We start from the raw sequence: 15,968 nt of genomic DNA, 5'->3' as shown, positions 1-15,968 counted from the left end.
ACATCCATGTCAAAAACACACCGATCTGACAATATTGTTTCACTCAAAGATGATTTCTCTATTTGATAAAGACCATTATTTAATTTCTGCATCACTTGACCCACTAAGAAATTGTTCAATATAATTTAGAAAAATTAGGTTTTTGATACAGTTATCTACCCTTAAAATGTTCATTGTATTTCAATGAAATTATAACTCAATTTACTAAAAAAAAAATATGAAAAACCTTGTCTTTTTTTCCTTGATTCTTATGGTGTAAATAGTCGAATTAAACTTAGAAAATGGTGGCTTTATTCATACCATTTTCACGCACTGCCGTATTCTTACAGAGACTGACACTTATACCACATACATTTTTACAGCCGTAAATTTAAATGCATGTGTATATTAGTAACTATTCAGCAACTAATCAGCACGGAATCCATTATTATTCCAGATATGATAATTTTCGATATATATATCTTCAACAGAAACTGATTCTTTTATCTAATAAATACAAATTTCTAAATAAAGATAGTTTATCAACGTACACATCTCAGATAAGATAAAATAAAACAAATATTGCAGATAGTGGAAAACAATTAAGCACGAACGCTGAACAAAAAGTTTTCAGAAAATTTAACTTACAGTTAAAACTGTCATGCATGAAGGTCATGCACAGAGTTTTTGACAAAGTTTTACTAGATCGGTATAAATGTGTTTGAAATGTTTATAAGGACATGAAATTAAATGTGACAGATGCAGATTAGATGTATTTGCTTTACTCCTAGAGTTTTTAAACGAGTCTATAAATAGTTCAATTATTTACACATTTGTCGTATATAACATTAAGTTCTGTTTTTAAAGCTTTTTAAAAATGATTTAAGACCCCATGTCAAAAGAATTTTGCTGAAATCAAAATAAACCTTCCAATCAATAAAGTGTGCCCGCGGCCTTCATTAGGCTTTATATTTTAACAAAATATCCAGTTCAGTTCGGTAGGTTTCTAACTCTCCATATCGTTGACTCTTATAAATGTCTGTTTTTTTCAGTTGGTTCGGGTGGAGACTATATTTTAGACCAGGTCCATGTTCCCAGTTCTTTGTGGAGTTTGAGTTGTTCATTTGCGTTTATTTTTTCATACGTGTTCATATGTGTCTGTTTTTTCTGTCTGGTCTCTATCCTTGGATTATATTATTATGATTTTTGTTCGTATCTTCGTTCCCTGGTTCCGTTGATTACTCTTCCGTTCATTTTTGGAGTGTTCATTTCTTAATATGATTGCTTTTGTTATTCTAAGTCAGCAATATAGGCGCTTGTAATACAACTATATTTCATTTGTGCTTTTAATGCATACGCATATTTAAAAAAAAAAGAATCCCTTGATCATATTAGCTTCGATCGTATTGTTTTCTTTTTTTCATATATTTTTTTAATGCTTTTTGCGTTATCTACATGTCTATAATTATAATATAGCTATGAAATGCATTATATGAAAGAGTAACATGTATATGTATATCACCTATCTTATTTGATCATAATCTCTCTTTGAAAATCACATAAGAAAGATTTGACTGTATGTTTTGGTTCTTTGAGTAACTAACAATAGTTTCGTTTTGGATATTAGCTTTTGGCAATGTAATATCGAAAATGCGAAACATATTTAAGCTGCGTCACAAATATTACCGATACAAACACATTTATACATTAATCTAAGACCGTGTCTAATGTCTTTGATGACATTTGATCTAGTACATACAATGATACCCTTAGGATGAAAAATAACTTATAATAACAAAAGAAATGTCTAATATATTTATCTAAAAATTTCATTTTGGAACTTTAAAAGATCAATTTTTGAATAGACAAAACATGTTAACTACAAATGCATCATATACAAGTATTTATAAGTTTTCTTTGCGATTGAAATTCGTAGATTGTCATTGTTTTATATGCTTCCCAGTTCGTTGTATCGTGAAATTGTTGTTGGAGCTGTTCATCTGATGGCAAAGGCTGAAGCTGAAGTAACAAGGATTAAATATATGGTCTAAGGGGAATAAGTAAGTTTGTATAAACTCTTATTTTAGCGAAGCATATTTCTATTTCATGACTATTTTCACTCGGCGAATGTTTCTAGAAAAGCTGAGGACGCTTACCCAACCGGTGAACTTGGTCCATGCTCCAAGTTTTTAGTAGAATCCGAGTTGCTCATTTAATTGTGTTACTTTGTGTGTGTGATTGTAGCTGTTCTATCTACCATTTTTCCCAATTTATTATTTAACTTATTGTTTCAGGGAGGACGGGCATTTTTTTCTTAATCAAAAGTACACGACTCATTAAAGTTGAATGTTCAATAAAAATCATAAAAATTATGCACATACCAAAAAGGTTTGTTTTTTTCCATTAAAAAGTGCTTTCTATGTAATTTATTTCACTCGTTTCATTGTATTTAAGTACAAGCATTCATTGTTTCAAACTGAGTTTGTAACTTTTAATGAATAGCATTTTCTTGAAAACAACATTTGACATGTGCCAGCCACTGCCTGGGTCGTCTATTAACACATTCTTTTACAAAGCACAATCGTTAGTCGTTAATTGTTTAAGTGTATGCATCTTTTAAGAAGAATGCCAACAAGAATTGCAAGCCTTTTTTCAATGTTGCTCGTTTAATGCGTTTGTCATATCATAACACATCCACAGATTATTTACAAAGTTCAATCGTTTTGTTTAAGGGTATGCATCATTTGAGAACAATGTCAACAAGAATTGCGATGCTTTTTTTAATGTTACCCATTTAATACGTCTGTCTATTGTTAATTCATCTTTTTTCTGGAATTGTCAGGAAATAATCGGACACAGGAAAAAGCTATTTCCTTATAAAATCAAGATAAACCAATGATAATGATAAATGAAATATGAATGATTCTTTTTTCCGGTAAGTAATTGTTATAACAAAAAAGCTCATGAATAAAATGTATTTGTGGAATAGATGTTGTTCCATCAATCACGTAATTGAATGTTTTTTACGATCCTTACAAATATAGATTTTTGGAAACAAAACAATAACATTACATTATAGTGTAGTTTTTTTTATATTACAAGATAAAGTTCGGTGACCCCCCCCCGCCCCCCCCCCCCACACACACACACAATTTCTTTTTAGAATATGAAGTAATGTCAGATAAGAGTTCTTTATACACATTTTTAAGAATTAGTATCTACCAGTTTTTTTGTAATAAGCGAAACTATGTACATTCCTTACAGAATTTATATAAAATGGTGTAAAAACCGCCTACATTTAGACTCAATTATCTCGAAATTAAGTTCGATGACCTATATTTTTTATCTTATAAATTTTTATTATGTTCGTCTAAGGTCATCTTTATGAAAAATTAGGAAAGTTTATCTAAAATGATATCAAAATAAATTCTGTACCGTACGTGATATAAAAATTTATGGTACTAATCGTACTCATTATATTTAGCTTTCGTCCATAAAAATAACCATTAATAATTTGATTAAAGTACTTAATTTCCCTACCGTGTTTCTTAGCTTTTTGAGTTCACCTTCTTTTAGATGTTGAAGGAAAAATTTTCGACTTATCAGAATGCACTCTGCTCCATCAGATATCAGAATAGTATTAGTTGTCTTTGTGAAAGGTCCAAAAGCTATCTGTTCCATACCCTAGAAGAAAAACCAATTAAGTCAAAATGCTGAATAAATGGATTCTTTTTTGATATAAAGGAAGATGTATTTTCTTTTTTTCTAGGTTTTTATATAGTAAATAGAAGAAAGAAGGTTTTAATCATCTTTTTTTTTTATCTTTGACGTGTTATTGCATTTTGACCTTATTATAGTTGCACATTTATTTGGTCCGTCTGAACAACTAAACGACAGGAAGACAAGGTAAAAAAAACCTTTGAGATCACCCTGCATGGCCAATCACCACTTACCGGAAATAATTCGTTTGTGTATTTATTATTTTGTTCAACTATAAGTACGTAGTACTATTTTACATAGATCATATTACTTTTGAGACCTTTTATTTTACATTAAGACTTCGTAAATTTATGGATTTAGATGAACCCATTAATCATATTACAGGGAACGATGCTCTCTTTTGAACACTCTTCGGTTAGGAATAAACACCTCTCTTGTTCAAATTACCGTGACCGGTACCAGACTTAAGCAATAACCTAAACTAGGACCAAGTTCTTCGAACCAAGAATAGGCCTGTTTCACCCTCTTGTAGTGTTACACATAATTACCCGTCCTAAAAAACATTATGGTACCTACGTCTATTACTCCAAATTATTTAACTGGGCTCAACTCTGTACGGATGAGTACTTCACAAGGTAATCCTCAGGCTCATACACCTTCTAGTTCAGTTTTCACTAGGTGGCCTCAATCCCAGTGGCATATGCCTTATTCTTTTTAAAGTTATCCAGGTGATCCCTTTATGCAACCTTCTCGTGCAACACCACCTGCCAGTGCTCCTTTTAACATCTCCGGTGCAGTTATACCTTCTGTTGACCCTTCTCAACAACTAGCTGTTTCTGAAGTTAAAAGGCTTTTTAATGATTTTAGCAGTCTTTTCTTCTCAATTTCAGAGTTTTTCTTCTAGATATTAAGTTTTGGAATCTAATTCTACTTCTAGGACTGAGACAAAAAACAGCATTCCTCTAAATCTGATGAAGATCTAGAAGAGAGTGAGGAGGAGGATACTCTTCCAATTGCTCCGGTCTCTGAGGAGGAGGATTTTTCCCAAGATGAAAAAAATCCTCCTCCTAGTGTCGTTATTTCTCAGAAGAGTCTTACTCCTCTAGAGTTGTAGGAACAATCTCAGTCTAAAGATGATTGCAGTCTCGAGTTTATTCTCCCCTGAGAGAAAAGATTTGCCTACTCTTGCTGGAGTGAAGAAGAATGTTACTGCTTTTGAGGTTTTGGAAGTTCCCTGGTTTTGGTGCTTCATCTTTTTCCTGTACTTTGTAGTTCTTTCTCACTGCAGGGGGTCCCTTACTCCAAGGTTATGAGGATTCAGAATTTAATGAGATCAAATCCTTTCTTTTACAGGTAGATCAAGCTATTGGTGTTTCTAAGCTTCTCTTTATGGGTTCTCTTTTTTAATTACGCTCTTTCTAAAAGAGCTGAAATTTTGGAGAAATCTTCTGTGACAGATTTTGTCAAAGATTCTCTTATGTCTTCTCCTTTGACGGAGAAGATTGTTGGTCTTTCTGTTAAAGACCTTCAAGATGAGTTTATTGCAAAGCCTCCTCGGTGAAAGTTAACGTTCATGTGACCGTGGAACATTTTCTGTGTGTTCTTGCTCTGACTATAATCACTCAGCTCCCAATACGAGAAAAGTTGGTAAGACAGGTCATACTTCCAATCCGACCTCTACCAAATATTCTTTCAAAAAGAATACTGGTAATAAATCTAGGAATCAAAGGTAGGTTGTTGCCCCCTCCATTATTACTGAAAACTTCAAAAGAGATAGAACTTCTTCAAATTCCGGCTCCTTTAATTCCAGTGGGATAGTAAAAATCATTCAAGATCCTTGTGTGTTGTCAGTATGTGGTGTGTGTGTGTGTGGTGGGGGGGGGTAATTGTTCCTACAGTTTCACTCTCCACCTTCTCTGTCTGTGACTCCAACAATCCTTCTGTCGCAGTCTACAGCGAAAGGCAAACATGCTCTTCTGTCAGAGAAAGATTCTCCTCGCTTTCGAAAGCATAGAGGTTGTCCAGGATACCTGTCTAATACCAGCGCATTAGTCCAGACTTTTTCTCGTACCTAAGAGAAATCTAGTGATTTTCATTCAGAATAGACCTTTCTATTCTGAACACTTTTTCAATTATTCCTCAATTCAAAGTGGAAACAAATAAGTCTGTACACAGACACGTATAGGTTATTGAGTTTTTCTCAAACATTTTCTCAAGCCTGTGGTCTCCTGCTCAAATACAAGTACACCGCAACCTTTCAGGGATGAGAGCAGGTTTTTTTGCCTTATTTCACTTCAAGGTGAATCTAGCTAAGAAATCTTTGATTCTAGCTTCAGACAACTCTACAATTGAATCTTATATACAGAATCAGGAAAGCACTCACGGTTACACTCGGTTTTCCCTTTGCAAATAAGTTTTGTGCTCGGTTTCTGATTCACCTTGTCATTTGACACATTCCAGGTCATTGCAATATATTAGCTGACAGCATATCAAAATCGCTAGCTCCTGTCAATACAGAGTGGGAACCTCATTTTCGAATTTTCAATTTTCTTTGTCTTCAGTGGGGTCGTCATCACATAGACATGTTTGCAACTTCTCTGAACCACAGACTCCAACTTGTGTGTCTCCAATACCGGATCCAAAAGCCTTTGCAGTCGACAGAATGTCTCTCTCTTAGAAAAGAATATTTGCCCACGCTTTTTTCCTGTTTGGGTTTCTCTCCGAAGTTCTTTAAAGATCAGTCGGGAGTCTTGTCGGATCATTCTTATTGTCACAGCTTCGACAGGACAAGCATGGTTCACAGCTCTTCTGAAACTGTCTTGCGCAAATCCGCCACTTATTCCACTGCTACCAAATATGGTGTCTCAGTTCAAAGGAAGGATTCTGCGTCCTCATCCAGAAAACAAAAATCTTTACGCATTGTTACTCTGTTGAAAGCTTCCGTCATAAAGGCTTTTCTGGAGGAACTTCCAGACATATTTTAAGGCTGTCAGACACTCTACAGAAAACCGTTTATGATGTTACGTGGTCAATCTTCAGTGATTGGTGTTCAAGACAGAGATGGATCCAATCAAATCCCTGAACACCAATTAGCAGCTTTTCTAGTTTTTCTTTTAGAATAAAATAAACTGGTTCTGTCCACCATAAAGGGTTATAAATCTGCTATTTTAAGAGCTCTCATTTTATCAGGTGGGCTTGATTTCTCTAACAATTATCATTTGAATTATTTGTAAAGAAATTTTGATCTTGAAAGACCAAGACAGGAAAAAAAAACTTATTTCTTAGTGGAATCTAGGTTTAGTTCTGCTCTAAAACTGTCATCATTTGAACCTGCATCTTAAGTAGATCTTCATTGTTTTTCTCACAAAAAGTGTTTCCTATTAGCCAGAGCCTCGGGTAGAATGAGTACTTGCTTTTCCTACTGTAGAAGCCTGTTTACGTTATAACGGAGTTCATTCCTCTGTTAATTTGTCAACAGACCCTCTTTTAGGTGTAAAATCAATTTCCTAGTAAAGGTGCAGATCCTATCATTATTCAAGTACTTTCTTCTAATACATCTGATTCTGATTCACTTTGTCTTTTAAGGATTGTTAATATCCATCTTAAGAGAACCCAGCACAAACGCCTATCTTCTAACTCTAAATTATTTGTGCCTGATAATAATAGTGTTCAGAATATTTCAGCTAAATCTATTTCTAGGTGGCTATAGTCAACACCATTTGTTTAGCTTATGAAGTGTCTGGTGATCATACTTTGTCACCGACTTCTGTGAAAGCGGATGTAGTATGAGCTTTATATTTTTCTTGGGCTCTGTTAACTCAGCTTCAATCTTAGATCTTTTATCTGCAAATATTTGGCATTGTTAGAGTTCTTTTATCAATAATTACCTACGTTCTATGGCGACTAATGCTTATAGCCTTTGCTCTTTGGGACCCATAGTAGCTGCGCAGATAATCAATTTTCCACCATCATCTCTAAAGGGATTTAACGATATACGTTTGTACATAATAGTGGTAAGATATTTATTGTTATAAAATTTCAATTTTTTTAAGTGAAATTAAATTTTATTAAATAAATACTTGCTAGTATAAATTATAGGTCCCACCCTACTTTTCCTCCCCTTCATACCCTTAATAAGTACTTTTTGAGAAAACAGAATATGAGTTAGTGGGTAGTTCCGGTTAAGGGTGACTGACCATATTGGGTAGTCTCAAAGTTTTTTTTTATATTTTCTTCCTGTCGTTTAGCTGTGCAGATAGACCGTCTCAAAAATTACAGTGGTAAGTTTTCATTTAATGAAAAACTAATTTTACTTTAAACTATTGAATTTATCTTTTAAAGTTCGTTTAATTTTCCTTTAAATATTACATGAAATCAAGACATACATATGTATCTCTAGGTACCAATGTTTGTATATGGACAAACACATTCTTCTTCCTTTGTTGAATTGATGCACTAGAAGCCGAATGCTGAAGACAAAAGAGTTTGTTGTTAAATACACATAAAAATACAGGAAATTAACATGTACGCTTGGACCGAAATTTTCAGTTGAGTCAATTCAGATTAACCGACTGATTGCGGTTTAACGTTCTAATGCATATATTTCATGCATCTCAGGACTAGTCTTACACGCTGAATCTGATGTTTTATGTGTTAATTCACAGAAACAATCCCTGTGCAGGTCCGGTTGTTAAAAGAATAGGCCTGCAGCAGCGCTAAGCTTCTCGTAAAAGGCGACCAAATAGTGCTCAGAACCGTAGCCGGGGGCTAGGGCGCTCTGCCCACAGAGCAACTGGGATGTGTGCCCCAGGTGGTGGAATGGGGTTCCCCTGGCGTGTTACATGCTGGGGTTGTCAGGCTATAATACGGAAAACCTGACCGCAAACCATAGTGGTGCACCGTGCTGGGGAAGATGCCACGTTCCTTGCACGTTAAAGAACCCTACTGTGGTATTCTCCCGGAGTGGGAACCATAGGGCTCCGCCACAGGAGGCTAAATTGCCCGACCCTACCCACCTTTCCCTATTTCCAGTGTCAATCAAAATTTGTCGACCCCATTGTTCTTGTGTCCCATCCCTTTTTCATTTCATCATCATTTCATGTTCATTTTATCATCAATTTCATGTTCATCGTCTGAATATAGCTGAAATATTGCTGCTCGGACATTAAACCCCAACAAACAAACAAAACACAGAAACAAAGAGGTATTTCACTACACTTGGGTACTATTTTCTGCCACCAATCCAATAAACACACTAATGCCTTAAAAGCAGTAATTTAGCTCGGAATTTAACTAACGATTGTCTGCAATCTTCTTTATTGCAAAGATCTAGTTAGTCTTTGATAAGTTTAAAGAAAACAAGCCCATGTAATCATAAAAAATACTTAAATGGTGAAATACTTTTGCATATTGCGGGAATTTATCAACGAAATGCTTCCAACAAATAGTTGACACTAAGCTTGTAGCGTGTAACATTTCAGAAAGAACGTACTGAAGGAGGGTAATTTTGGCTTTTGAAATAGGAAATAAAAAGCTGTAGATTGTCGCATGGATGAAAGGCATTTTAAAAAAAAAATTATCTCTTGAATCATCATCCTAAGTCGTTCACATTAAATCAAAATGTGTTGTTTTAAAGTGTATTTAATACAACGAGAATATGTCATACGTGTATATGTCAAGAAAACCCCACCGGCATGAACATGTCAGCCCACGGCCGGCCATTGTATGTCATAATTGAAAAGGTCGACAATGTTTGTCCATGCTTACTGTAGTTTCTGCCTAACGCTTATTCTAATTTGTCTGTACCTAGGTATTATATTTATCTACCAAGAGATTTGATTGAAAGAAATTGAGTATAACATATTCTAACCTTTTTTGGACTACTATTGTATTGAAGTTTATTCATCTGTAACTGGTGTATCATTTCTAGCATTCTCTTATGCTCTTCAACATTGTGTTTTGCTGAAAAGAATATTTTGACATAGTGTCTGTTTACAGTACATGTAGTTCATTAATTTGTTTTGTGTAGGAAAAAAAGACTTTCAAATCTGTTCTTCCATTCTTATCGCTACAAAATCTTATTTTCAAGCGTAGCATTAGTCCTAATTGGTCTCAGAGTGTTAAATTTTCGAAATGCATATGATTTCGACATTTGTATCAGATCAAATTTTCCAGTGTTTGTTTGAACTTGATCCGTAATGAAGAGATGCTTATTCAACTTTTGTGCTTGTAATCAAATTTCATTTTCTGTGAAAGTATGATATTATGGTTCATGTTCGATAGTCAGGAATAACAAGTTTATACTTTTCTTTACGAATGTTAAAAAACAGATATTTCGATAAAAAAATTATGCTTTACCTTCAGATATCGGTCCTTTTAGGATTCTTAAGATATTTTGAGATGAACATTTCGGTGATTTACGTTTGTCTTTTATCTTTTTAACGTTTTTGTCTACTGGCTTCGAACTATTGTTTGGATGACAATCTACAAAAATATTTTGATGGAAACACCAGATGAGCCTGATTTTTATATTGTAATCGACAAGTTATAAAAAAAATCATTTAACTAGTTCACAGAATACAACTCGGTGAAACGTTTGTTTATTTAATTTCATTTTTTGTGTAATTATTCAATTGTTTCATTGTTTTTTTGTTTCTTGTTTTTTTTGTTTTTTTTTTGTTTGTTAGTTTTTATTTTGTTTGAAAGAACCTGTTAAAATAAAACCTTTCATTTTGACTATACTTTTATGTCTTTCAAAACATCGATTTTTTTCTAGAATGGTAAATGGATTTTTACAATTTTCAAATTTTATTTTAAAAGAATGATTCAGCTCATTTTCATAAACCTTGAAATCGCATGACAGTTTTCCACATCCTTTATTTCTGCATTACAAGGTGTTTAGACTGGTCAGATCTTTCGTTAATGAAAGACGATATTTCAATCTTGATGTTTTATATTTAAGCATGATAGTTTGTTTTAACAGAATAAGCTTACAATATTGTTGGTGACTTTGTTTTGTGTTACTGACAGGTTTAGTACATTGTAACTCCTTTAAGACTTTACAGCTTCCGGTCTTGACGATGTAAATCCACTCAGAGGAGTTGCTGTTCCGACATAACAATATCCCGCGTCTGAAATGTACAAATGTCGAAATAACACCAACGTTTTTTATCCATTATGGATCATTATAAAGTCGATGAAATTTCACGTAGCATAGATTTACAACGGATCTACTTCAATAAAATGGGATCATTATCTTCACAAAGAATATATATTCATAAAGTAATATTTGTTCGTGCATGCATAAAGAAATATTTGTGTAGGTATGTTTTTTTCTAAACTCTATGTTCCTACAATTAAACATAGAAAACAAAATAAGTATCATCTTCTAATTATAAGTTTCTGTAGGATATCTATTCTTTCTCATAATGCAAGATTGGAAAAAAAGTGTGCAAATATAATAATTTAAACTCGTATTTCATATAATAATTCAACAAATCCACTAAAGAGATCAAGAAAAAATGTTAGATGTTAAGAGTCAGTTTTTGTTCTATTCAGGCTGTGGTTGATAAAAAGGGGTTGGTGGCGTTTTAAAAGAAAATAAAATGATTAAATAGGACATAATTTCAACTGGAAGTCTTGAAATTAATAGAAATTTAATAATGTTAAACGCTTGAACCCTAATATATCCTATGTTTTATGTATAATAAATAAGAACTTATCGATTGTGTTCAACATACAATTATGTATGTGTAATTAATAATCACAGATGAAACACACCTAAAATATGTAAAGCAACAAATCTTAGGATCATGGTAAGGAAGTTGTGAAATAGGCCATCCACGCAACATGATCACGGATCTAAGGAATTTTATATGCTCTGGCTCCTTGTTATCGGTGTGAGGCATAAAAATGTCAATAAAGTCCTCCCTCCACACTGCAAGTAACTCTACCTCATTCTTACATGTCACGGTTGCTGTACGTCGGGATCCATGCATCAAAGCAAGTTCCTATTTTAAACTGATAAACCTCAGACAATGTTTTTTGAATAACATTAAATCATTTGCTTTCAATATTGTTTATTTCTTTTTCATAGAGATAAATGCTCGATGGATGCTTACCAAATTAGTGTAAAGGCACTGAAGTTAATTAATTATAATGTCGTCTTTTCATTACGTTGTTGAATGTGGTTTGTTCCCTGTTGTGAGTAAGTCATGACAACACCATTATTACAGGAAACGATTTGAAATATTAACAATTCCAAGAACAGAGCCCCTCTTACTGTTTTGTTCATATTGTCGACACAATACTTAAGTTTAAACATTAACAGTATATATAATTTAACAATAAAACAGAATTGCTTGTTCTTCAATGCTGACACATTATGAATATGTCCAGGTAGTGTTAACATTTTCTATATATATATATATATATATTGCAAGACAATAAAACTAAGTGTAAACAGGTAAGGAAAGTTGTAAAAAATAATTGAATGATTAATTACGCCGAAACTGTTGCCTTTCTTTAGTACAGCTTTGGTTCTTACAACCCCTTCTTCGGAAGACTCGTCAGTCTCAATTAGCGTTACTATTGCTAGAAAATTTCAAAAATTGTTTATATGAATTAATTTTAAATTATTTGTGCAAAAATTTCATTAGATTATTGTGATTCGTTGCTGCTTAAGTACGAAATCATGTAACAATACACATAAGCAAAACGTTGCTGCAAAAATGTGCATTTTAGTAAAAAAAAAATCAATGACTCTTAAATATATCTGTGACCTAGATACTGACTGTCTTAAGGACACCGAGTATGAAATATAAGCGTCATGTGTGCTTTTGACACAAACGAAGGTTTGTTGAAATGGCGATTCACCGTGATATCGCCAATTGGTTGGTACTTGCAGTATCGTTATTTTCTAAACTGATATAAACAGTTCTAATGCAACGATCGTTGTAACATCTAATTTTACTGGTTAGAGCAACGTTAATTTCCCAGTATCGATTCGACGAATGACCACCTCTCTTTGTTACGCAAGAGTAGTCGTAATTTTCATAACTATTTTTGACAGACATATTTCAAAGTTGCAGCAGAATGGAGTAAAAAATAATCATAAATTTATTCTAAAGAGTTTACATACCAGTTCCAGAGATTATGAAGTAGAAATTATCAGCAATATTTCCTTGACGAATGATCACTCGTTTATCTTCATATCTTAAAAAAAATAACTAGAAAAAAAAACTGCCACTTTTCGATTTTGATACGAAAAATATCATATCGTTTAAGTTTAAAAAATATGTTTACATTATGAGCTTTCTATTTGTTTTGCTTAAGTCAAAGTATTATATGTTTATATGAAAACAGGGATCACGTAGGACTTCGCCAATGTTGCAATTTGTTATTTTTTATTTGATCCGGCGACGAAAATAACCAGTTTTGTATATCAAAATTGTTAGGAAACTTGTCAGTAACGGGTTTCCTCTCATACCAAGGAATTATGTTGACTTGACACCTGGTCAGAGTAAATTTACGACTTAAGCCAATCAAGTAAAGGTTTAGACGATGTGACTGTATTTTTTTTCTTTATTTTTTATTTTTTTTTGTCTTCTCGTTAAATGAGTTTCCATTTTAATGAAGTGATGCATATGTATGAAAAAATACCCGATAATGGATTTATAACTGTTAATAACCAAATAAAAGCTATAATTTCAATTCCGTGGAACTTAAACACAGTTTGCAACATTTTAACCTTGGCTACGAATGGCCTACTTTTCATACCATCCCACTCGCACAAGGGATGTTTGCATGGATTTTGGAAACTCTCCAAAAGCTTTGACTGTATGATTGAGAGCTAACAAGGCTTGTTTACACTGTTCTGTTGTTCTTTCTTCTGGGTTCATACTGAGTATCAATATTGCCTCAGTGCCTAATCGTTCCTGTTAAAATAATCATTTTCTGAATTATTTGCAATCTTCAATTAGAATTCAAACCACTGTTATTTCCTTAATAAGTCCTTGTGATTACCCTACTGCATGTTAATCGAACAGATATGGAACGATACGTTGCCATCTCTTTTTATTGAACTTATCGTGTGAATATCAACAAATAAGAATATTGGAGTAATATCACTACGTTTCTAACGTGATGTTTATTCTATCGTGCATCAACGAGTTTTGGTTTAATTTGAATAATTTCATATTATTTCTCTAATAGCTATTACGTTTTAATAACATTCTCTGGTAATATATGAAATGTGATAGAGAAGGTGAGATTGGTACATTAAATACTACATTTCATTTCAGTTCATGTTAACTTAGGTACAAGAGATGCTTAATCATTTCAATAGACTACTAATCTATAAATAAAAAAGTAAAACAGTTTCAAGGTTGATAAGATCTATGATATAGCTTAAAGCTTCCTACATACTCTGCTCTTCTAACTTTGTCTTATTCCCCCTGTATCAGTAGAAATCAGTGTTTTGTTCTCGTATTATAATATACTAAGTGTATATCATTAGATCATTAAAATTGTCCAATTCTTGGAAAAATGAAACATTTTGCGCTTTGTTTGCGTTTAGGTGGCAACTTCCAATACCTCTTAAATATAGATCTTAATAGTTACCTCCTTTCTGGATGCATAGTGTTTTGGGTCAAAACTTAAACCGTGCAGACCATATAGACGTTTCGTCGTCGATACATCATCATGGTGTGCCCACGATAACACTTCATTTCGTGATGTATTTTCATTTGTCGTTATCACACGGAGTAAAATTACGACAGTTCTAACAGCTCGTCTAAACTTTAAAAGTGGCTAAAACAAATCAATGATTTATATTACAAATGAACCTTTAATCGCCAAATATACTTTTCAAAAAACGTGTTTGAATTTTCTGTTTGACACCTGTTATGTAACTAATAATTGTATTAACCTTTGCATCTAAATCTTATGTAGCCTCTAAAGCATTTCTGTGTAGAGAAAATATCACCTTTATCCCATTTTAATTTAATAATTGAACTCATTTCGTGCAACTATATTATTGAAATATCACTTATCTTTTTTCGTACTGTTAGTTAGGTAACCATATCTAACTCGTAATGTCGTTTATACCTTAAATGTTATTTTATAGAAGTTAAGCATGTTATATTACATTATGAAAGCTTATTTTGAATGTTGTTTTTGTTTGCTTTGAAGCCTTTTGGTCTAGTTTGAATGATGTAGCAATGGTCAAATTTTAAAATAAATATAAGAAAATGGTGCTATTCAAAATATATGATTGACTATGGCGCACGTAGTCTACATTCTACGGCCATTTCTATCTTTATAAAACTTAGTCATGTTACTTATTTTCTCCAACATTACATTTTGTCTCATACATGTCCCCTGTTTATCTTTTGTACTTTAACATTACTTTCGTAATTTTTATTTCTATGTTGTTTAAAAACAAAGTCCAATGATATAAACATGCAAAATAGCTTTCAAGATTTTAGTACAGATTTCCTACAGAAACTAAGATACCTACCAGAATCCTATTTTTGAACTGGGGAGGAAAGAAGTTATCAACAGACATAATTTTTCTCATCTTTTTACCGCCTTTTTTATTCATCTGTCCTTGACCTTTTAATTTAGATTCAAAATTTTGTGTTGATCTAGTTTTCAACAGTGATCGTTTGTCACTTAAAGAAGTACTGTATGCATCGGAAGGCGTTGATTCAAAAATAGGTTTTGAGACATTCAAACTCAAACGGCGATTGATTGTATTATTGACGATAGATGGAAGTCGTAAGTCCGACAATTTTGTCACAGCAACACTTGTCCTTTTATCACCGAACTGCCCTTCAGTGGCTTGGGCGTCATAACTTTTTCTGCCGAATACGTCAAAACTAACTCGCCTAGTTTTCTGTACCTGAATGGCGTCTGACTTGCTGCGACCTTTTTCGATCGTCTGTTTGTTCAGAATTTCAGAAAAATCACTAAATTTTCTCCCTCTAGAATTCATTATAGATGTGTAGAAGAAATAGTCAAGTATTCACTATAGTAAGTATAACATATCTCACTTATTGTCATTGTTAAACTAAAACACTGTGATACAACACTTGAGGGTTAATTTGCTGTTTATGGTGATAAATAAATTAAATCTTCGAGAGCATAAAAAGACACGGATTCTAATAACCAAATGATAACATCTTCTGTAAACACAAAACTTAATACCAGAGGTATAATTTCCATCATATTGTAATCTACGGTCATGTTATTTGTAATATAAACCGTCG

The 15,968-nt window shown here is 33.1% G+C and overlaps 1 protein-coding gene across 2 annotated transcripts; it reads right to left on the bottom strand.

Moving 5' to 3' along the window:
• Positions 1-1,780: 1,780 nt before the first annotated feature.
• Positions 1,781-15,968, bottom strand: LOC148605592 (uncharacterized). Of its 2 annotated transcripts, none has more exons than XM_088549737.1 (12): positions 15,218-15,968; positions 14,320-14,508; positions 13,468-13,634; positions 12,839-12,912; positions 12,203-12,291; positions 11,479-11,708; positions 10,693-10,829; positions 10,057-10,182; positions 9,569-9,660; positions 8,085-8,168; positions 3,520-3,663; positions 1,781-1,998 (listed from the first exon to the last, which is right to left on the bottom strand). In XM_088549737.1, the coding sequence occupies exons 1-12, from the start codon at positions 15,692-15,694 to the stop codon at positions 1,870-1,872; spliced, it is 1,938 nt and encodes a 645-aa protein (XP_088405863.1). In that variant the 5' UTR covers positions 15,695-15,968; the 3' UTR covers positions 1,781-1,869. The 2 variants fall into 2 exon arrangements, with proteins under 2 accessions (XP_088405863.1, XP_088405864.1); XM_088549738.1 differs by having other exon boundaries at positions 14,320-14,496.

The sequence above is a fragment of the Perna viridis genome, chromosome 10, assembly GCF_037379345.1.
Source record: "Perna viridis isolate PV_CMFRI_1.1 ecotype Kerala chromosome 10, ASM3737934v1, whole genome shotgun sequence".
NCBI lineage: Eukaryota > Metazoa > Mollusca > Bivalvia > Mytilida > Mytilidae > Perna > Perna viridis.
The sequence above is the reverse complement of the archived record's forward strand: the minus strand, read 5'-3'. Positions and strand labels throughout refer to the sequence as shown.